Below are 24044 nucleotides of genomic sequence, written 5' to 3'. Positions count from 1 at the left end.
TTTATTTTCCATTCGATGACTGCTTTATTTTGGCAGTTTCATATTCTTACCTAATTGCTATCGAATCGTATACTTCCGTAAATATTTAAAGTACTATTTTAATCTCATTTACAAAACAAACATCGACGACGGATCTCATCTAGGCCAATGTTTTATTAATACTTTTCCAGCATTTCCTTGCGCCGTTTATCAACCAGCTGGCGAAGTGTTCAATATAGTTCTGCTTACTGGATAGCAAATTGGCCGCAGGTTGCTCCACTAGCAGAAATATTATTAATCCAAGTCCGTACGATAGCAGCAGAACTAGTACCGTGAATAAAATCTGCATTGATGAAATTGAGCAAAAAAAAAGGTATATTTAATTCATAACACTATGCACCCCCGCCCTTCGATAAAATATAAACTTTAATAAATAGGAAGTATTCTGAACACTTTTACACATGACTTACCGGTGTGAATACACTATTCTGGAGTGGGGCTTGTATGGTACTGGAAATTGCCATCAGTATTAAATAGTGACTGTGGTAAACACTGTAAGTGAGCTTGCCAAGCGGAGAAAGGAATTTATTTCCCAGAAGCGTTTTCATGAGACCTGAAAGTAGGTGGGTTCTCGTCAGACTACTCATAATTGTTCCAATTCAAATCTTACTTTTTTTACTAAGGGCAAGTTCTATAAACCATACTGCCCAGAAGAAACCCCAACAATTTTTAGCAATGGACCCGTAAATAGGCATCCAACCGTGGGCTTCCCAGTTGGTTTCGTAGATCAGATAGGAAGGAACGTAACAACCCATCAGTACGAGCAGGGCGACTGCTTTCACTGTCCGGAAGTCCTGAAAACAAAACAGCAAATTTACAATCTCCGAAAATATAATTGCATGATGTGGGGAGAAGTATGCACTCACCTTCCGGCCGGTAGGGTCTTGTCCAGAAACTCTAGCGTGATGATAAACCATTCCGGCCAATATACCGTAGAAATACCCAGCGCTACTCGTGTGAATCGGTTTGTACAACCGGGAGAACCATTCATCATCGGTAAAAAATAGGAGAGCGGGCCTGGAAAGTTTTCAATAATAAATCAAAACATGTGTTCTGTTTTCCCTCCCATTGAAATAATTGTCGTTATCATTATTCCAAACACAGCTACCAGAGTTGATGGAGCATGTCGCTCGGTAGCGTGCGTTGAAAACCAGTTTCTCACACATCCAACTCTGCACTTATCTAACCCGTTGGAAACTTGTCTTTGTGCCGGTAGTAGCACTAGAAAGCATTTTCATGGTACAAGGTCAGTGTGTTATTTGCTATTACCGCATTTTTTTAAGCGTAATTAATTCGAAAGAACTAGCAATTTCATAACAATTGGCACGCGTAACACGGCAAGCATGCAGTAGATTAAACATTTAATAGTATACAAAGTTGTGTCAAGTTGAAAGCTGAAAGAGCTGATTAACTGTGAACTGCCTTTCTTAGGTGTACCCAGGAAAAATTGGATTTATTAGTTAAGCATAGAGATTAATATTAATTTGAAATGGTATCGAACATCGTTTTCGACTATTCATTAGTCATTTTTGGGCTGATTTCACAAATTTTTATCACCATTAGAAAGATAAATTCATTCGGAACAAAATCTATTTGAAATGATGGAAAACCGATTATTTTACTCAAAGTTATTATAAAAAGTTCCAACTAAAGTCTGTTGAAAAATAAGTGGGAACGCTTCCTTTGGCTGACCATCAATCGATTGAATATTGCTTCAATTAAAATTTTTAACAGGAAATTCTATCACATTTACTAAAAATCTCAATAAATTTTGCATTTTTACAGAAATTTCTCAATATTAGAGTTTTTTTGACTTAGCCAAGCACGCATTCAAGAATGTGTGTGTACCAACCGATTAAATTTACTTTCAGCTAAAATTTCAAGAGTGAAATAGTTTTTTTTTATTTAAAAGATATTTTTATTCAGGCCTATTTGCGTACAAGCTTTACGTGGCCGATAGAGCCGATTTTTTATATACATATTTTTTAGTTGGATCTCGTTGTCACCCTTTTTCTATGGAGAGAGGAGCTTTCATTTCCCTCCTGCGAGGATTGAGGGAAACTTCGTTCGGGGTTCGTCTCGTCATCCTTAGCCACATCGGTGGTATTGTTGTTGATTTCGTTGCTAGTTGCTATAGATGCACTTTGTTGTACATTGTTTGCAGTTGCTGGTTGGTTGGATGGTAAGCTGTTAACTGCAGCTGGTGTACTTTGTTCTATAGGGGAAACGTTGGATGGTTTCATTGAATGGGATGCTTCACTGTTGTTGGTGACTGTCACAGGTGTACTGGGGTTGCTTAGGGTTGGTGTGAAGGAAGCACCGTTGTCCTTTGGTGTAGTTGTCTACTTGTCCAGTTTATCACATGGCTTACCGTAGTAACAAGTGATTTCCCGGAATTCTTGTATCTTGAGCGAAAATCACATAAGAAGGTATAGGCCTCTTCAAGTGTATGCGTAATAAACGTACGCCATTTAGAATACCGGGGAAAAAATTCTTCCAGTTTTTTTTTTCGATAGAGAGAATCTCTCCGTATTGGGTCATAGTTTTGCGAATATAAGAATCGGTGACGCTTGATGGAAGATCATGCACACGCACTTCTATAGCACTATCTTCCATATATACTGGAATGTTGTACTTAATGTTTTCGTGCTCCACATAGTGCACATTATTATTGTCGTTTGCGAATTGATTTGCATCCAACTCTTTATAAAACTGGATGTAAATAACATTAATTGTCTTATTGCATTGAAGTGAATGTACACGTTTAATGTCAAGATGCATTTGCTCCTTAAGCAAACCTTCAAGTTCTCGTATCGAAGGTCGAATTTTGCACTGCCTGAAGTCAACAACAATTGTATTCTTTCGTGTCAGCGGTAGCTTTTGTTCACTACACAATACTGTTCTTGGTTTCTTCTGTCCCGAACGAAAGCGGTTTTGTTTCATCGACTGACTTGGATGAGATGTGAAAGCGAACTGAGTGAAATTGTTGATAAGTAAGGTAAGAGATGGTAGGAGATATGTGTAATTATATTCATTCTATTTGTTTTATGCCAGATCTAGCATCTCTCTTTACGAATTAAAGTAAAAACACTAACTAACAAACGGCAGAGATTGGGTTAGTCAACGTAAACCTTTCTGCGTCTTCTCAAAAGACTTCGGTTGAAAGTAACTTTGAGAAAACATTGTTTTTTGTATTCATTGGACGGTAAACGACTGGACAATGCGTAATTCAGGCCCCAGTGTGGCTCTTAGCCTCTTGTCCAGTAACTCCTATCCCTACCTCCCCGCGGTGCCGGCTGGGGTACGAGCAACCATAGGAAAGATCGGGTAACCAACCCCGGTGGGACCTTAGTCGTATGCTGACAGGGAAGGGGGTCCTCTTTAGAGTATGTCGGAGCGTCTGTACTCCATGTTAGGAGCGGCTTCAAACAGCGTCTGTTCTGGTATCCAGCGGCTGAGTATGAAATGCTGCATCCCGTCCAGCTAAATCCAGGAATCAGGAATCAGAACAAATTGGCTCAAATGGCACGTTCCCCTTGATATTTGGAGATTTGTGCCTTGCCATCAATTTGTGTTTAGCATCATTTTCCCGATATATAAGAGGGAAGGATTGAAAGGAAATGGTAAGGGTTGGACTAGGAGGATGGGAAAAATTTACGACACAAAAACACATAAAAGCAGAAGTAAATTCTGCACCCCTAAGGGATGCTGAATAATCTGCTGAGGATCACATTTAGTGGAAGCAGAAGGAAATTCTGAACCTCTACGAGGTCCCGAACAGTCTGCTGTTAATAAAACCTCCAACCCCCGAGAGGATTTAGAGATCTTACAAAAGCGACACCATTCTGCACTCCCGGAAGAATGCAGAACGACTCGCAGTATGTACGAGCAGAAGTAAATTCGGTACCCCCCAAAGGATGTCAAACAATCTGCTAAACCCTATTTAAGGTGAATACAGAAGGGATTCATTCACTCCAGGAAGAACGATGAACCCTTCTGACTATAGCTCCTTACCACATTGGGTGAGAAACGAGAGAATATCCTTCAATTTTAGCTCCGCATACACAGACTCAACCATGTATGGAGAACCAAAAACCCGGATACGTAGCTGCGTCAATGCGGGACAGTTACATATCAGATGATATGAAGTACCATAATCGGATTTACACAAATTACACGAATAATACTCAACACGTTGAATAGTAGCTATGTGATAATTGAGTTTGCAATGTCCAGTCAGAGCTCTGACCAGAATACTTCAATGATACTTGGAGAAATGCAGTAGACACTTTGACATTTTCAGATTTAAATCTGGTAGAAATGCTTTTGTCTGAGCGCAAGTTTGCAAGCTGCGCCAGTAGCTGGCATGTTTGGATGCAGCCCAAGAACGTATCTTGTGCTTTATCCAACTAGTTGAAAGTGGTAAAGCTGGTTCAGGACCAACGAAATCATTCGTTGCACCAGCTCTAGCCAGCTCATCAGCCCATTCATTTCCAGTAATACCAGAATGGCCGGGTACCCATAAGAAGTAAACAGCATTTGAAATGCTGAGGTCTTCAATTTGAGTTCGACATGCGATCACTAGATTCGACCGTGAGTCATTCGAACTGAGTGCTTTTAAGGCTGCCTGACTGTCGGAACAAAAATAAATACGTTTACCACAGATCCTCTGCTGAAGTGCCGATTGTACTCCACACAGAATTGCGTAGATTTCTGCTTGGAACACAGTACAGTATCTACCAAGTGAATGAGACTGCTCCAGCCTCATTTCACGACAGTAGACACCAGCACCAGCACGACCATTCAACAGAGAACCGTCCGTAAAACAAACTATGTGTTCATCAAGTTGTCGTTCCAGACAACCAGACAACCATTCCTAACGAAGAGGATAGCTCACATTGAATGTTTTAAAAGGAAAACTGCATGTGAGAGTTAGGTCACTAGGAGCGAGTAAATACTCATCCCACGTAACCATTTGAGACCACAAGCGAGTGTGGCTGGTAGCATAATCTAATGGGTTACTGTTCCAAAACCCTGTAACCCTAAGACGGTATGCACAAGATAATGCTTCTTGTTTTAGGAACACATGTAGTGGTTTAATACACAGTAGCGCCTCTAGAGCAGCATTAGGAGTTGTCGTGAATGCTCCTGTCATCGCCATTAGGACCATCCTTTGGAGATGATTTAGCTTTGACTGAACTGTCGCGACTTCTCCTTTCTGCCACCATACAAGACATCCATATGCTAAAATTGGTCTAACAATAGTTGTGTAGATCCAATGAATATATCTGGGTTTGAGTCCCCATGATTTTCCAAAAGCTCGTCTGCATTGGCCGAAAGCCATACAAGCTCTCTTAATCCTGAAGTCAATGTGAGCAGACCAATTCAGTTTTGAGTCAAGAATAACCCCGACGTATTTAACTTGATCGACCACAGTGACCTCTGAACCAAAGAACTGCAACGGACGAGCTCCTGTAATTATCCTACGATGAGTGAAAAGCACCATTGATGTTTTGCCCGGATTTACAGATAATCCAACCTGACAACACCATTGTTCAACAGATCGCAGGGCTTGCTGCATTAAATCAAAGAGAGTGTTAATGCTTATACCGGTCATCAATATATGATAATCGTCGGCAAAACCATAAGTCGGAAATCCAAGGTTATTAAGTTTCCTTAACAAACCATCAGCGACTAGGTTCCATAAAAGTGGGGATAGTACACCACCGTGAGGAAAAACCCAAGATATTCCGTTCACGACTGCAATGTTTAACCTCCTGCAGCCATTCAGCCATCGGCACGGAAATACACCTTGACTTAGGAGTTCCTATTTTGTGGCCTTTTACGACATGGAACAGGAAACCAGTGGATCAATTCTTGGTAAAAAATAATTCCGCCGGATACCACACGGCTTACCTGTTTGGTATACCACCGGTACAGGTGGACCGTAGCGTTATTCTTAGCCAGTTGGGAAACCGCTACCGACACTACACGGCTATCTAGGCTGCTCAGAGAGGGAAGTTAACATTTATGGTCAACTTCCATGGATGGCCGAGCAGCCGAGGCTTCTCAAAAGACTTCGGTTGAAAGTAACTTTGAGAAAACATTGTTTTTTGTATTCATTGGACGGTAAACGACTGGACAATGCGTAATTCAGGCCCCAGTGTGGCTCTTAGCCTCTTGTCCAGTAACTCCTATCCCTACCTCCCCGCGGTGCCGGCTGGGGTACGAGCAACCATAGGAAAGATCGGGTAACCAACCCCGGTGGGACCTTAGTCGTATGCTGACAGGGAAGGGGGTCCTCTTTAGAGTATGTCGGAGCGTCTGTACTCCATGTTAGGAGCGGCTTCAAACAGCGTCTGTTCTGGTATCCAGCGGCTGAGTATGAAATGCTGCATCCCGTCCAGCTAAATCCAAGGTGGCAACCCAACCAACGGGATCGTCCTAGTGCTAGTTGGGACGTTAAACAGAGCGAGCACGATGATCCTGCGGTGAGACAGGGGGTTGGCGTAGGCCTAAAAAGCCGCCCGTAAAACATCTATTGCGAATAATACAGGAGAGAATACGACCCGGAACAATCGGCATAGACCCACGCGACGAAATAAGGACTACGATTGGAAACTTGGAACATGGAACTGCAAGTCGCTAGGTTTCGCAGGCTGCGACAGGATAATATACGACGAACTAAATCCTCGCAACTTCGACGTCGTAGCGCTACAGGAGCTTTGTTGGACTGGACAGAAAGTGTGGAAAAGCAGACATCGAGCGGCTACCTCCTATCAAAGCTGTGGCACAACGAACGAGCTGGGAACTGGCTTTATAGTGCTGGGCAAGATGCGTCAGCGAGTGATTGGGTGACAGCCGATCAACGCTAGGATGTGTAAGTTGAGAATTAAAGGCCGTTTTTTCAATTACAGCATCATCAACGTGCACTCCCCACATGAAGGGAGACCCGATGACGAGAAAGAAGCGTTCTACGTGCAGCTGGAACAAGCCTATGACGGCTGCTCACGCAGAGACGTAAAACTTGTCATCGGTGACATGAATGCCTAGGTAGAAAATTTCGACGAGCACCTCAATGGCGGTGTGGCAGAATACGAAAGTGGCGGCGTGGTAACGAACTTGGGAACGCGTGCGGAGGACGATAGACTGCCGGTCCCAGACCTCCAAGAAGTGAAGGAGGTGGTAAGCCGGTTGAAAAATAATAAGGCCGCTTGCGTTGACCAACTACCAAGCGCGCTACTAAAACACGGTGGTAATGCACTAGTGAAAGCACTGCACTAGGTCGTTACCAGGATCTGGGAGCACGAGATTTTACCGGAGGAATGGATGGAAGGAATCGTGTGTCCCATCTACAAAAAGGGCAATAAGCTGGATTGCTGCAATTACCGCGCGATAACTCTGCTGAACGCCGCCTACAAGGTACTCTCCCAAATCTTATGCCGTCAACTTTCACTGATTGCAAACGAATTCGTGGGACAATATCAGGCAGGATTTATGGGCGAACGCGCTACCACGGACCAAGTGTTCGCCATCCGCCAGGTGTTGCAAAAGTGCCGCGAATACAATGTGCCCACACATCACTTATTCATCGATTTCAAATCAGCCTACGACACAATCGATCGAGAACAGCTATGGAAAATCATGCACGACTAAGGATTCCCGGACAAACTGATACGATTGGTCAAGGCTACGATGGATCGAGTGATGTGCGTTGTTCGAGTATCGGGGATAAACTCGAGTCCCTTCGAAACTCGCAGAGGGCTACGGCAAGGTGATGGCCTTTCGTGTCTGCTATTCAACATTGCTTTGGAGGGTGTGATAAGAAGAGCGAGGATAGACACGAGTGGCACGATTTTCAGAAAGTCCGTCCAGCTACTTGGTTTCGCTAATGATATTGATATTATAGCACGCAACTTTGAGAAGATGGAAGATACGTACATCGGACTAAAAGCTGAGGCCAAGCGGATCGGACTAGACATCAATGTGTCAAAGACAAAGTACATGAAAGGCAGGGGCTCGAGAAAAGATAACGTCAGCCACCCATTACGAGTTCTGATTGGTGGTGATGAAATCGAAATGGTCGACGAGTTCGTGTACTTGGGCTCACTGGTGACTGACGATAATGACACCAGCAGAGAAATTCAGAGACGCATATTGTCAGGAATTCGTCTTTGGACTGCGCAGGACGCTTTGATCGAGCAAAATTCGCCGTCGTACGAAGTTAACTATCTACAAAACGCTGATTAGACCGATTATCCTCTGCGGGCACGAGTCCTGGACAATGCTTGCGGAGGATCAACGCGCACTAGGTGTTTTTGAACGGAAGGTGTTGCGAACCATCTTTGGCGGAGTACGGATGGAAGACGGTACGTGGAGAAGGCGAATGAACCATGAACTGCACCAGTTGCTGGGAGGACCATCCCTCGTCCAAACGGCCAACGTCGGGCGGTTACGGTGGGCCGGGCATGTTGTGAGAATGTCGGTGAACAACCCGGTTAAAATGATTCTCGAGAATGATCCGACCGGTATAAGAAGAAGAGGCGCGCAGAGGACAAGATGTATCGATCAAATTGAAGACGACCTGCGGACCCTTCGCAGCTACCGAGGCTGGCGGCGAACAGCCATGAACCGAGTTGAATGGAGACGCCTCCTGTATACAGCAGAGACCCGCGTGGTCTACGACTGAAAGAGTAAGAGTAAGTATGTATTCATTTCCATTTGAGTTTATGTTTGTAATGTTGATAAAACTGTTTAAATTTAAATAGCAGAGATACAGTCAGCCAAACTAGCCCATTGCACTTCCCACTTTTTATGGTATTGTAATTTTCACTGTAATTGCGATGCAATATGATAGCGAAAAAATGCCGCAAAGATAGCGAAACTGTCATTCGCATCGATTCAACCCCTTCGAGACGACAAGCCTACTTCGTCTATTTTAAGTCAATGAAAATGACTTTTATTAGCTCTGACTACGGGGCACCTTTTCAAAATTCGCCTGGTACAAAAATGAGTAGAATTTAATCGTGAATATCTCGAGTTAATTAAGTTAATCCTAGACTAGACTACAGACTCAGAATTGAAAACTATTACTCTGGAATTGAGTCCTATTTTTGGAACTGGTCTCTTGACTAGATTGAATTTAGTTATTCAATTTATGTTCGGGATTTTATTCGCAATCCTAATTTATGATTTCAACATTAACTTTTAGGAACAAAATTCAGAAAATAAATTTTAGATCTGGATTCTGAAACTAAATATAAGATCTGAATTCCGAGCCTGAATTTAAAACTGTCTTCTGAACCAGAATTTATTCCTTAAATTCAGTTTCCGAAATTAATTCCTAAATCTAGTTTCAGTATTTATTTCCAGAATTCAGAACCTGCATGCTCTAACTAAACTCGGAACATGGATCCTGGTTTGGATTTTAGAACTGAATTCAGTCCCTTTCGTAATTTTCGGAATTCCAGTTTAGAATTAATTTCTAGGACAACCAGATAACCAGATTTCTTGATGTGGATTACGAACATGAATTTTGCAACTGAATTATAAACCGTCCCAGATTTCTGAATTTAGTTCTTGAATTCAGCTCTAGAATTCAGTTCTGACTAAGAATTTTAGTTCAAGTGTTCATAAATAAATGATGGCAAAGACTCAACAGTTGTAAACATTGGAAAAATGTTTAGAATAGATGCACCGTTACAATTCTGGAAGCGAATCAATGAAACTAGCAAAATTCACACAATCAAATAAAATGATTATCTACATTCGGAAGTGTGATAGAAGTATGGCAGTTTTATTTGTATTCACGTTCTCTAGTTATGTTTGTAACATTACCAACCCACCTTTTTTTAGCAAACACCAGTTTGTCTTGAACTGCATCTCACTGACAACAGACTGTTGTTTCTTCTTGAATTTGCACTTGACAATTTCCCAATATATTTCTATTTTGCGGAGCTATGGCGTCTTGGACGAGTACATGTCTTAGAACACTTGTACTGCTTGAAATATGGAAGCAGAAATTTTGGTTTATGATTAGAATGTCACTTTCAAGTCATTGTTAGAGATTGATCGTCCTTCGAGATAATTATTTGCGAGCTATTAGAATCAGGGCCGTAAAATTTCATTTACTTTCATTCAATTGAAATCGACTATACACAGCCGATCAGTTGACTGTACTATACTTCATACTCAATACATATACCGCTTACTGATATACTAAATGGGCAACACCGTCAATTGAAACTCAGTTAAACCGACGTCAGTGTCTCCCTTGAAATAACAAACATCTCTTTCAATTGACCGAAAGAGAGCGCCTATCAAATGAGCTCCTGATGAATATTCAGTTGGTTCAAGATAATAAATGAACGGTAAACACGGTCAATCACAGAATGTACTTAAATGTATTGCTTTCTCTTCCAATCTTCATTTCTAATACTTTGGAATACATCTCAATGCATACCACAAATTCGAATATTATTCATTCACACTTGCTGGTGATAACTGTGATTTCAAATGGACACCGTCACCTTTTGTTTATTGTACCGGTCGGAATAACTTTCTGTCATCGAGCTGATATTCATGCCTATTCATTCGAACTTGTTCACTGTCGCTGAGACAGAGAAACAGGTGGATTCATTCGCTCTTGAAACGTCGACCGACCTGCTTGATTTTTAGTTCGTTGCACGGTTGTATAGAACACATTCCTTACGTTAGATAAGCTGGGGTTCCGGTTGTAAAAAGGGCCACTCTTTGTAACGATTTTGCGACATCCAGATTCGAATTTCCTTCCGATCTGGACTGGACAGACTGTCGACAAACGATCTCCGAATACTTTTATTACATTGGTAACAGTTAATTTGGTTACATTCATCAATTCCAACAACTTTGCGAGCGGGTAGTATGAATTTTCACGATGCACAAGAAATACTTTGACGGGTCACTACTCTTGCTAAAATGTCATTTCCACAATCGAGAAGGAAATATCAAACTCGAACAGTAGGCTTGATGCTTGAGGTCGAATACATTGGGAAATAGCGTACTGAACTGATTCGTGCTCCAATTTAAATAAAGTCAGCCTGCAATCGAAATGCGATCAATTTATTATGGCAAAAACTTTTGAGCTGCTGAAATTTAAATGCAACACAAAACACCGGAGGTTTACACATTCTACATATCTCGCCCAACGACAGGCTAACTTTAAATTGGACTAAGGAGTATATCGAAAATAAGCTATCCACATACATTTGTGTTGTACGCATGTATTTGTAATGGTTTTTTATGCTCAGATCGCAGCATGCTGTGCGTTTAGCTGTCAGCTTTCGATTCTTTACTTGTTTGTGTGGTTGAAATTCTGCGTTTTCAAAATGTCGCGTATTGAAAAGGAAGTGGAAATTAAAGTTCTGGACACATGACTAAGTGGGAAGGGTATTACTATGCGAAAATTGGCGAAGCGGTTTGGAATTCATCATGCCAGTGTTAAAAACATAATTAATAAGTTTGGGGAACATTATTCTTAGGATGAGCTACCAGGAAGAGGCAGAAAACCCGGTTGCCCTCAGCTTCGACCCATCGAATGTTACTGGGCAATCGTGAAGAGGGTCTTCAAGAAGATTGGTTAGGCAGCTGGGAACATGCAGGAGTTCAAAACAATTTGGGCTCAAGCGTCCAGAAAATGCGATGCTTGTCCGGAACTTGATGAAGAGCGTTCGATCAAAAGTTCGAAAACTCGTGAAAGAATAACTTAAATTTCATCCTTTTTTTTTAAATAACTATTTATTGGAATATAAGTTAAAATTAAATTATTAATATTTAAATTGGGTGTTCAGCCACAAGTGGTGTCTTTTCAGACCTATTATATATATGATTTGGTCATTACCATGAGGACATTATTTGCTTCCGCAATTCTGAGATTTTTGTGTAGGGAAAATTCTAAACCTACTTCTATTGTGTTTAAATTTCATCCTGTTTTCTTTATGCTCAAGTTTAACCTCGTACAATAAAGGATCAATTTTTAGTTATTTTCGATACACTCCTTAAGCAGTCGTTCCCAAACTCTATGCTGGCCTATGAAACTTTGTTGCAAAAAATGTGATTGCTTCTTTATATCCTGTCTTAAAGTTTTGGTTAGCAAACTGAGAGCATAGATTGCGACGGAATTGCCGGGGCTTAGATTGCGACGGAATCACCGCAGAATAGCGAAATAATAACCGTCAGAATCACAGGTGCCAGGTTGCAGATTTGCATGTAAATTGGCCAGACTCTGCAAATTTGCAGAATTTTTAAACGTTTTTATAACTTCTATATACAATTGTCAAATTTATTTTTAAAATTGCGTTGGGCTTCTTGTTTGTTATTTTCGTCATACTTATAAAATTTTACACTTGCATTGGAGGATTTCTAGTATCCAGACTTGAAAATTTTACCTGGCATCACTGCCAAGAGTTGGACAGTTGTTTTAACCCCTTTCGCTGTCTGCTGTACTGAAGTTTACAGCATTTTTATATCAAGCTCTAGAGCTTATAGAGAAATAAATTATTACAGATTTAAAAGCTACAGTCTGTTACATAAGAGCGTGGGCACTGTTGTGAGAAAATGAAAATACTCAACAAAAAAAAACTTTTGAATTTTGTTTTATTAGATCAAAAACTTGCATGCAATTATATTAATAGCAAATCCAATCCTCTTCAGCGTTATTAATGGCCTTCGAGGCATACTTTGAGCGAGATTTTGCGCATATTCTTCTGGAAACGACCTCCAAATTTGTGAATTGTGAATTACTTCGAAATTTCAAATTATTTGCGATCAAACGTCTGCGAACAGTTCGATATATTTAAGCCTTTTTTGGTCAATTTTGAAGCACCTTCGCGTAAAGTTAAAGTCGGATTCTTCTGAAACAGATACACCGACAGAGCCGCGATTTTGAAGATCGTCGGCATTTTTCATCTCTTTGAAACGATTCACCCACTTACTCACAAACTGTTTCGACTTTTTATTATGTATTTCGCTGCAGCAGCTGGTGTCATTTTGGGACCTTTCGGGTCCTGCTGAAATCTTATTGTAAACAATACTCAGCTAATTGTTTCTCGCATTGCATCAAGGACACTACTGCTCTCTATGTTAAAAAAAATATCACATCATTCCGAGTAATCGTGACCACGCGCTAATGTAACAGACTGAAATATTCTCTAGTGACAAGAATTATTGCTTGATCGGAGAAAGAGGTATAAAGCGAGAGGACTAGTGTTTGATGGACAGAGAAGATGTTTGGATGTAAGGTATCGGTCGGGTGACGGCCAGGATGTGGACCATGTTCGATGTACGTTGCTACTATGTCTGTTTCGAGTTTTAGAGTGGCTAAAGCAAGATCAGAGTGGCGAAATGGTGGCGCGTATGCACGGAATGCATAGGAACGCAGGTTCGAGTCCTGTCTCTGAGCGTATCTTTTTCCAAAAATTCATCTTTTCTGTTAGTTTTTCTTTCACTTGGCTTCTCCAATATATATTTCCGCTCAGTCATTGCAAAAACTGAAGAATTATTTGTTTGATCACTAATAGCATTTACAAGTATATACCTGTCAAAGACGACAAAATTTTTAGAGTAGACAATTTACTATTTTTTATAATATTTTAGTTTAATATTAATTATGTTTCGAGTGAAGCATTGTATAATTATTCTGATATTAAATTACGCAAGTGGGGAAATTTTCAAATCTAAATTACAAACGGGTAACTGTTAGTTATTTCTGTCCCAGTCCTATATAAAAACATTCAGAAAAACACCTTTCCAAAATACACAGTTTTGTGCACGTATTCCACAGAATAACATACCTAATGTAGAACTTTTTATAAGGAGAATGACAGACTGTTACGACTAAAATATGATTGGTTAAATGAAAATAACGAAGCACGGAAACTGGGGATAGCCAAAGCAGTCAATTTTAACTTTTACTTACCTAGTTCCCGTTGCCATCAACGGAGGTAGCTTCGAAATCCACATCGTTATTGCGGGGCCTAGGAAATTCAGCAGAATCATGAAACTGATCCAGTATTTAGTGGAATTCGGATAGCTACAATCAATTAACGACCCATCAATGAATGTTCTCGAAATCAATTATTATAAATTACCGTTTCATCGAGAATAACGCCAGTAAACCGAAAAGGAAAAACTGAAAATCTGCACTCAGATACCAGCTGGGTCCAATGCACTAAATAGAACAATAATAGTAAGTGAAAATAAATTCCGTTGAATCCGGATACGCTTACCGTTCCATCTGCATGCACATAATTATTCAGGAAGAGTAAATTAATCCACCAATGCATTCGGCAGTTCTTAGCTTCAACACCGATGATTCTGTCGTACAGTGGACCCAACTTCAGATGACGATAGACACTAGCCGTCATGAGAATGAAAAACAAATAAAGTGGGAGAATGCGCTTCAAGCGATTCGTGACTTTATTCCACATGAGCTTCCATCGAAAGTCGGATTCTTTTCCTACCGAATCCAGCAGATTCACGGTCAACAGAATGCCTCCGATGGTGAAAAACGACTGGACCAAATTTGGTGTCAGATGAGAAAGCACGGCCATCGCTGGATTGTATAAAGTCTAGGCAGAGGATTTGAGAATCTGAATTTATCTTATTACAATTTCATAAATCACTATACATACCTCTTCAAATCGTTCCGGGTGCTCCACGGGGGCATTCATTAGCATAACTGTGGTATGCAGATGGACTATCATCGCCATTGTGATGACACGAATACCCTCGAGGAACAGGAAATCCTCGCCCAAAACGGATCTCGGTGGATTGGTTATCAATTTCAGATTACGTGGAATGGAACATGTGGTTGCAAATTGATATTCTGGAAAGAGGGAATTGATGATTACTCCCATTTGTGATAGTGTCGACTACAAACTCACCAATTTGTTCAGGAGCAATTTCGAAATAATTTTCTTTGTTTGATTTCGTGCGCAAGTAGCAGTCAAACAGACTACTAAATACTACTAAACAACAAATTGTACCTATAATAACCACACACACAATGTCCGATAAATCTAACGGTTCAGAATAATCTTTGGATTCCTGGCAATATTCAATTTCTGAATATGCTAAGAGATCGACGGAGGAGAGAAGCTCTTGGTTGATGCATTCATTCACCACCATTCCGTACTGGTCTTGGTACTTTTGTACTCCCGGGAAATACTTCTCACTGAAACGAAACTAGGACATTTGATGTATGTAGGTATGAAACACAGATTTTAAACAACGATCGGTGAACAATGTTAGTTTGTGCTAGGAAGATTCGACTTTGTGTTGTTTTATTTTTATATCTAATAAACAGAACTCCAACTGGTAACCTTCTTCACTCCGAGAAAATCGCCCTGACAAGTGAACTACCCTGGATTTGAAGAAAAAAACAGAACTTAGAAGGCAACCCGAGTTCTGCATATGCAAGTGATATTTTAAAGATTAGGTGTCTTTGGAAAAGATTATGCTATTCTCTAAAGGAACGGATATAGAATTACTAAGCAGCCCAACGTCTGATTGGATTTTTGGACACCCCTAGTGTCGACGAGATCAGAAAATATAGATATGTGCTTCTTTCTACGCTTTTTGGAACCAGTAAATTTTGCATTCAAGACAATCTTAGGCTTGTTTGAAAGCTACTATTGAATAATTTTGAATGGCGTATGTCAGACAATTTAAGTTTCGAACAGAAAATCTTATGAGAGATGCATCCAACCAACCGCACTGTTTTCTCAAAAGTTACTCAACCGATTTCGATATACCCGGGCTCGTTTGAAAGCTAGTATTTGATCAATATTCAAGCTCAAATGAATTACACACACCAAAAAATGTTGAATAATACAGGTGACTTAATTCCTCATACGATGTAATTCATAAAGACCTAATTTGTCAAATGACGGAAAATTTCATTTATAATGACTTAATATTAGATTAGCTTGAATTTTACTGGTTTCGACTGTAACTTGCATTCTGCTATCAGGTGCGACTGTATGAATTTGAATGCACCCTTTACCAACCAAGCAGATGTATGCTTCTGTGGCTCAGTCGATTAACAGACGTACTTGCGATCCAATGATTCTCGGTTAAAGTCGCGGCGGCTGCTATCAGTATTCTTTTTTTTATTTCAACCAATTTATGTCATGGAGTTTTATACACAATATTAAATGTTCTTCCACGTAAAATTGCATGAACTGCGACGCTCCATTTATGTGCATCTAATAAGATGTGAAATCACAGGGATTTTTTTAAGTGTGCACACCAAGAAAAAATCGTGTAAATTTACGTTTTCTGAGACCGACATATATGAGCGTCAAAATAATTCAATTTTATAGAAAAATTAGCTTATATTTAATTCATTCTGACATACTTTTAAGTGCTAAAACCTGCTAATTTACAACTAGTCCACCATCTTCATTGGGACTAAAAAGATCTTTCTTTATCACTAACTTTTTCGTTCCCCCTTCCTCCGTCTCTTCACCATCTCGATGGCAACTAATTAAATCTCTGTCGTTTTCAGACATTTTGTTGCCACATCCCCTTCTCACCCCGTTTTCCACAACATTTACTTTTATTTCATTCTCTTCCGTAACATCATCATCACAGCCCATGAAAGACCGCTCTAGTCGAAGACCAGCATGCGGGCCACTCGCCAGGCCTTCGTAACCTGAGCGTGTTTCCCGCGGAACCACACGGACCGAAGGATGGCCAGCATATATTTACCAACGCTATCTAGAAGACTCATGCATTATTCAATCTATGATACTGTTCTAGTTTTGAGTTAGTTGTTAATTAAAAATACCCTTGGCATCTTAGAGCTTAAGCAGTGTGCCTAAAATATATTATATCGTTGAAGAAAAAAATGCAAATTCACACATTTGATTGAAATATGGGCGTATATTTCTATCATTCTTGTAAAATGCAGTCGTTTCGCTAACTGCGTTTAATAAGTTGTGTCATATGTAGGTTTGCGTCCCCTATACATTTCATAATTTTTGGTTGTGTATTTCTAATTGCTAAAACCGCGTAACTTCAGAGACCCAGTACAGAATATTGCAGTGACTTCTAAATAAAATATATTTTTTATTATATTGGATACTTTGTGATAACCCCAAGAAGAAAAAATACTACGCTATGTCCGCTCAATTGCTGCCATCGACCTCACCATAAACACCAAAGCAAAATATTCATGGTTCGACGCTCATGGTGGGACCAAAAGGAGTCGTGCATTACGAGAAGAATGGCCTGAATACAAGCAAAGACATGATAACGTTATTCTCCTGCACAACAACGTTCGGCCAAAAGTCGGGTAAAAATATTTAGAAACGTTCAAGTTGTCAAGGTCATCGGTTTACTTCTTTCGCAGAAATTGTAAATTAATAGACAAGACATTTTTAGGTGGGAAAAAGTAGTAACTAGCGATGGATGATACTTTGATTATTCTTTGAATTCTTTTTATTTTGAAACAAATGCACTTTTGAACCCAAAAAAAACGGACCGAATAAATTTGTACTCCAAATATGTTAGCTTCTGGTCAAACAAACTGACACATTCAATTACGACGGGTAACGTTCACACTCCATGCAAAAATTAAAGTATCGATGTGGAACACATCTTCTGTGTACTAGTACGGGTGTCGCAGTTTAAACGACTTCGAACAAATTTCTTTCCGAATATAAACATGACTTGCAATCAAATGATAGATTTGATTTTTGAATAAAACATTTTGAAAGCATAGCAGTAAAATGCTTGATTTTTTTTGGCGAGCCAAAAAATACGCCATTGGAAAATACGCCATGGGTGAACATGCCTTATTTTATATTAAATGCATGCTTTTACCAATGTCATAAATATGTGAGACTATAGACAAAATAGCAAGAAAAAATGCAACATATTGTTGGCAGATCCTACTGATCGGGCTGCTATTTTCAATGCTTTTTTAGTTTGCACGAAGTTTAATTTCAAAATTCTATTTATCGCCTTGATCTTGAGTTGATCTTCAGTACGATATTTTTTAATTATGTAACATTCATCACTTCTTTAATGCTCGGAATCTTCCTTAACAGGAGCGGGTCATTTCGCCGAATGCCATTTCGCCGAATAGGCCTCTTGCATACAAACCTGTAACCGCCTCGATTGCCCGGTCAACTCAGAGCTAGTTTTCTTTCCTTTAGTTAGGTCTGAACGGTAGCGGTAGCGAGGTCGGACAGCACACGAATCAAATCGATTTGCTTGGTAGATACACCTATACAATTGCTTTGATGCTTAGTGGCAAATAGTCAACAAGTTTCCTTGGGAACTCCGCTCTGAAGTTCATGAATCAATCTTTTTTTTTAACAATTTTTATTCAGGCCAATTTGCGTATAGCGTTACGTGGCCGATTTACCCATGTTTTTGTTACATAAAATTATTTTTTTATTGTTGGATCTCGTTGTCATCCTTCTTCTAGGGGGAGAGGAGCTTTCATTTCCTTCTAACGAAGATTGGAGGTCATTTTGTCCGTTGCTCGTATCATCCATTGCTATATCGTTGGAGTTGTGAGCGGTTTCCGTTTCCTTGTTTTCGTTGTTGATCGCCGTCTTGGGTTCATTTGCAGTTGCCGTAGATGCGCTTTGTACATTGATTGCAGTTGATAGTTGGTTAGATGGTGAAGGTGTTTTTGAAACAGGAGCACTGCATTCACTAGTTTCCGTTGTTGAGCGGTTGTCCTTGTTTTTGTTTGTTTTGTTTGTTTTCGCAGTTTCAGTGCAAGGTTTGCCGTAGTGTGCAGGTTGTTCACAAAACTGACATGTAACCAGTTGATTTTCATACGTAATCAGCGTTTTACACGGATGTATTCCACCTTGACCACAAACGATGTAAGATGGAATTGCTTTACGTAGTTGCATACGTACCACTCGCACGCCATTCCGGATACCCGGGAAAAAAATCCGCCATACTTCCCTTTCGATGGAAAGAACTTCACCGTACTGCGACATGTTTTCCCGAACATACCCATCGCTGGTCTGCGGGGGAAAGTCATGCACGCGTACTTCTATGCCCTTGTCTACCATGTACACAGGGATTTTATATTTAACATTGTCATGATCAATACTGTGCACCCCGTTATTAACCGAAGCGAATGCAATTGCATCTTTTTCACGTTGGCCTTGTAGGCCAAGTTTCAGGCTTTGTTAAATCGTATTTGCCCATTTCGTACACTCTATTGTTCACTGCACTGTATTGTCTTTGTTTCTGTCGTCGCGACCGTAAGAAATTTTGGACTGCGTCGGATGCGATGCGAGCACGAACTGATGAATCAATCTTTATTCAAGGGTACAAGAATCCATATTTATTCAAGAAGTACAATTGTAGGTCAACAAAACGGGCGTTAACGTATTATCATTCATTTGTGTTTATTTTAAATCAATTCGAATTATAATGTTAAGACAATTGCAGGAATCGGCGAAATGGCTTTCCCTTTCGGCGAAATGACCGTGATCCTTCCTAAACAACAACAATGCTCTATAATGACACAGTTTCAGTGAGCCAACATTATTCATCTTCACGTCAACCCAGTTATGTCTCTTACACTACCCACCTGTCATTTTTTTTTCAATGAATTTTTTTTAAATTTTAAGACATCTATAAAAAAATTTTCCATGGTTTTGCGGTTTTTAAGCGAATTTTTAAAGTGATGCGGATTTTTTAGGGAAATTTTCAAAGTTATACGGTTTTTGCCTTTCTCATATAAAAAGGCTTACAATCACTGTGAAAACCGACTTTTGAACCGAGGCCGAATGTCATATAACATTCGACTCAGCTCGACGAACTGAGCAAATTTTCGTGTGTGTGTGTATGTGGGTATGTTACAAATAATGTCACTCGATTTCCTCAGAGATAGCTAAACCGATTTTCACCAAATCAGATTCAAATGAAAGGTCTTACCGTCACATAGATTGCTGTTGAATCTTATCCCGATCTGACTTCCGGTTCCGGAATTACAGGGTGATATGCACCAAAAAAATGAAAAAATGTCACTTACTTTTCTCTGAGATGGCGTGACCGGTTTTTACAAACTTAAATTAAAACGAAAGGTGTTATGGTCCCATATATCGTTATTTGATTTTTTTCCGATCCGACTTCCGGTTCAGGAATTACAAGGCAATATGTGCAAATCTATGAGAAAATGCGCATTCAATTTACTAGGAAATTTTTCAACCGATTTTTACAAACTAAGATGCAAATGAAAGTTTTTGAAATTGTTCAAAATGTCCCCGAAAAGTTGATCCAGATCCGACTTCCGGTTCTGGAATTACAGTGCGATTAGTAAAAATTTTCAATTTCATGTGAATTTTGTCACAAGCGATGGCAAAACGAGGTGCACATTTTTATAAAATTCACTGGTAAATTTATCTAGTTGACAGACCTTGTTAAATGGTGGATATATATAAATCTACTTTGGGACTACTAGTGCCCGGTTTCTGCTTCCAAACGCACCGGTAATATGGAAAAATCTCGAAAACCGGAACTCACTTCGATTTCTTTGTAAACGGTTAAAAAAATTTCAAAAAATCATGATTCAAATTAAAGCTCTCAGTGTCCTATAAGATACTGTGCAATTTTATCCAGATCCGACTTCCGTTACCTAAATTATAGGGCAGTAAGCAAAAAAACTTTCAAACTGTCATACAAAATTATTCAAAATCGGTACGCATTGGTACACGACATTTCAAATAATTGGATTTATGATTTCCATCGCAATTTGAACATGAAAATTGATCAGTGGTTTCATTCATTGGACAAACGTCTTTCAAATGCGATTTACCACAATTCAAACACCGTATATCCATATGACAATTTTTGGTTCCATGGCCGAAGCCTTGGCAACGACGGAATTGCGTTAAGTTTGCAATACGATTATGCCGTTTATAATGTTCCCAATGAATTTTAATGTGAGAAATGAAACGTACTTTTTCTAAAGTTTTCAAATTGTTTACATCACTTCGATTGAAGTGTATTAGGTAAAGTTCATGGGAAATTCCAGAGCGTGGTTCAGAAGTACCATTCGCTCTTTTTTTTCATAAGTATTACTTGGGAAGGGGCAAAACCAAGCAATTCTTTTAGTTCATTTTTAATTTCATCAATACTTTGATCATTTGATAAGCCTTTCAAGACAGCCTTGAAGGATCTGTCTGATTTTATATCATATGAATAAAATGTATGAAGTTTCTCGGACAAATATCGGATAAGACGTTCATAATCTTCCAACCCATCAACCAAGACTCGATATTCTCCTCTTCGTCCGATTTGAAATGAGACTTTTACTTCCGGGAGGACAGTAAAAAGCTCAGTACGGAATGCTTTGAAGTCGGAAATCATCACCGTCATTGGAGGTAAAGATTGTTGTTTCTTCCCAGAACAACAAGCGTCCATTTTGGGATTTTTTGAAGAATTTTCTTCTATGTCGCTACAATCGGATTCAGGAAGAATCTCGTAAATATTGTTAGACGGCATAGGATCAACGGAAGGGAAATCCGTCCGTTGTCTTTTATTTTTACGTTCAGATTCTATAAGATCGTGAATGTTATTAGAAAAATGTTGAATAACGGATTGTGATTTTTTCTGTATTGAATTATTTTTAGCCTTAGGCTTGTTGCCTTTCCGGTTGGATGCAGGCATTTTTGAAATGAATGAAATTTGAAATTAAATTAACTAGGCTAAATTAGTCTTCGATTAGACTCCTAGTTTGGAAGAGTCTTGATAACTTGAGACTGATTTTGTGGTAGTCTTAATAAAGACTGATTAGTTCGAAGAATAGTTCTTTGAATAACTAGCCTTTTTTAAGGCCTAGCCTTGAATCAATGAAACTCTAGGTAGCCAGACAAAATTTACAGGAGCCAAGAGCTATAGGCGTGCGGTGCGAACGACTGTTCAACACCGACTCCCACTAGGTGGATTAAAAAAGGTTTTAATACGATACGATTGATTATTTCATTCAAGTTCGAAATTAAAATAGTTGTCACTTCTGGTTCCGGAGATATAATAGTACAAGTTAAGCAATCGACAAAATGCAGTTTTTTTCGTGCCGCTGCTATTTTCTCGGAGACGGCAGATCCGATTTCAACAAACTCGTGTGAAAGCTATTATTAGGTCATTGATCAAGTGGGAAGAACAAATGGCTGTCATTTTTGGTTCCGTATAATTTACGTGATCGATAAAACGCGCTTCATTTTTTAGTTCTCGATATTCTTTAACCGATTTTAACTTGCTTAGGCTAGTTTGAAAGCTACTATAGATCGAGTTTAAAGTTCGATTGGCAAAAACCGATAAAACGTATTTTTTCATTTATCATAAATGACTAAACAAATTTCAACCAGCTTAAGCTCGGATCAAAACAAGCCTATGCTTAGGATGCACTTCCACAAATGTTTTAATGAAATTATCACAATGGCTAGATAAAGGCATACCACTAGGTGGATTAAGAAGGATTTTTATCTAATACTTTAATGCGAAAGCGACAGCATCCCAAACGCGCATAATTTCTTCCCAGTATGAGTTAACGAATTGAGACACCCCGAGAGTATTAAAAGCAATTATTAAAAAAATTAAAAGAACAATTATGTCTAGAGACTAAACCAAAGGAATACTGAAGTGCTCAAATGTTTGCAAGCTCATATCCAAATGATGACAATGAACGATGTTGATATAACGTTAGATAAGTTTTACTAAATACGTAGCATATCTAGATGATGGAATCTCTTTATTGTCATGCACTACTATAATGACTGTCGTTAGTAAAATGTTATTTGCCAAGACTTCAAGTGCGAGGCTGAGCTCATGAAATTACCGACAGAAATCCACTTGTTGTGATTTGATCATCAAACATACTCTCGGTAAGTTCAAATCCATAACAAGATGTTCAAGGTTAGACAAATAAGCATTTTTTCCTTTAACATCATTATGTTCTTCACTTTTCTGAACCATTCAAATCATACAGTCTCGGGGCTTCATGTTTGAAGTAGGATTATCATTATATGTTGAGCTAAAACTAATTCAACAAAAACAATAACAGTTGGATGAACAGTACTAAGTAAATCGATATTTACCCAAAGTTCGTTATAGGGGAAATGGGCAATCTTCTGACAGCCGTATTAAGGATCAATTGTCGGAAATGGACTTTGCAATTTTCGTAAGTACTATACTGTAGTGATACTTACTGCAAAATCAACCTCGAACGGTGCGACGAACAACTTATCTCGCTGCTTTTTGTTGCTGATCTCCGACAGGCGCCCCAAGCAGTCATCAATGCAAATGCCCCGCTCCAGCAGGTTGCGCCGAAAGTGACGGACATCGGCACTGAAATTCTAAGCGGGTCTACTTGAGTATTTTTCCGCATTGCACACCTTTGGGCTTTAGGGCCGTAATACCTTTACGTGTAACCATAGTTCACTGGAAGGATCGGGTTTCAGCAGGCTTCGCACCATGCAGTATGTGCTCTCTTTTCCCAGACACTCCTCATAATTATCGTACCGGTAAAGAGTCGGTAGTGAAAGCGTCTCCACAGCTGGATGGAAGAGTAACGAACAAATTGGAATAATTAGCAAACACTTGTTGACACTTAATCCATGCTCCTGCTGCTGTTCTCACCTGCATCTTCCCGCTCGAGAACCGAAACTGGAACAATACACAGTAAGAGTCCGAGTGCTACCAAAATCACGGAACCACCGACCGACACTGCGTTCGACATGGCTCGTTCAAAGATACTGCAAAGTGTGTACATTATTCTGCTGGCATTGTAATTGAGCCCGGCCTAACCGCGCTTCAAACCAATCCAACAGCAAGCTGAAGACTTAGTGCGAATGAGGTGCGCATCCGAATCGATCATTTCGGGGGTGAATCGGTGTAATATGTATCAGCTTTGTCTGGCAGTGAGTACAAAAAAACATTGCAAAGTTTTACTATTTCTGTAAGCCCAAACAATGGAAAGGAACACATTT

General features: G+C 39.6%; 1 protein-coding gene across 1 annotated transcript; it reads right to left on the bottom strand.

The window, feature by feature from the left end:
- On the bottom strand, positions 1–23794 carry LOC131434242 (nose resistant to fluoxetine protein 6-like). Its single transcript, XM_058600895.1, has 12 exons — positions 23695–23794; positions 23475–23611; positions 23265–23411; positions 14961–15261; positions 14709–14902; positions 14304–14645; positions 14166–14245; positions 13994–14107; positions 906–1056; positions 650–833; positions 450–592; positions 1–322 (listed from the first exon to the last, which is right to left on the bottom strand). The coding sequence occupies exons 1-12, from the start codon at positions 23792–23794 to the stop codon at positions 140–142; spliced, it is 2076 nt and encodes a 691-aa protein (XP_058456878.1). The 3' UTR covers positions 1–139.
- Between the last annotated feature and the right edge of the window lie 250 nt (positions 23795–24044).

The sequence above is a fragment of the Malaya genurostris genome, chromosome 3, assembly GCF_030247185.1.
Source record: "Malaya genurostris strain Urasoe2022 chromosome 3, Malgen_1.1, whole genome shotgun sequence".
In the NCBI taxonomy this organism is placed as follows: Eukaryota; Metazoa; Arthropoda; class Insecta; order Diptera; family Culicidae; genus Malaya; species Malaya genurostris.
The sequence above is the reverse complement of the archived record's forward strand: the minus strand, read 5'-3'. Positions and strand labels throughout refer to the sequence as shown.

Excerpts from the sequence above, each read along its gene's own strand:
- LOC131434242 (XM_058600895.1), bottom strand. The coding sequence starts at position 23,794 with ATGTCGAACGCAGTGTCGGTCGGTGGTTCCGTGATTTTGGTAGCACTC. Across the intron at positions 14,903-14,960 it reads AATTGCTCCTGAACAAATTG|AATATCAATTTGCAACCACA; the intron begins GTGAGTTTGTAG and ends CCCTCTTTCCAG. Across the intron at positions 14,246-14,303 it reads ATGTGCATGCAGATGGAACG|TGCATTGGACCCAGCTGGTA; the intron begins GTAAGCGTATCC and ends TGTTCTATTTAG.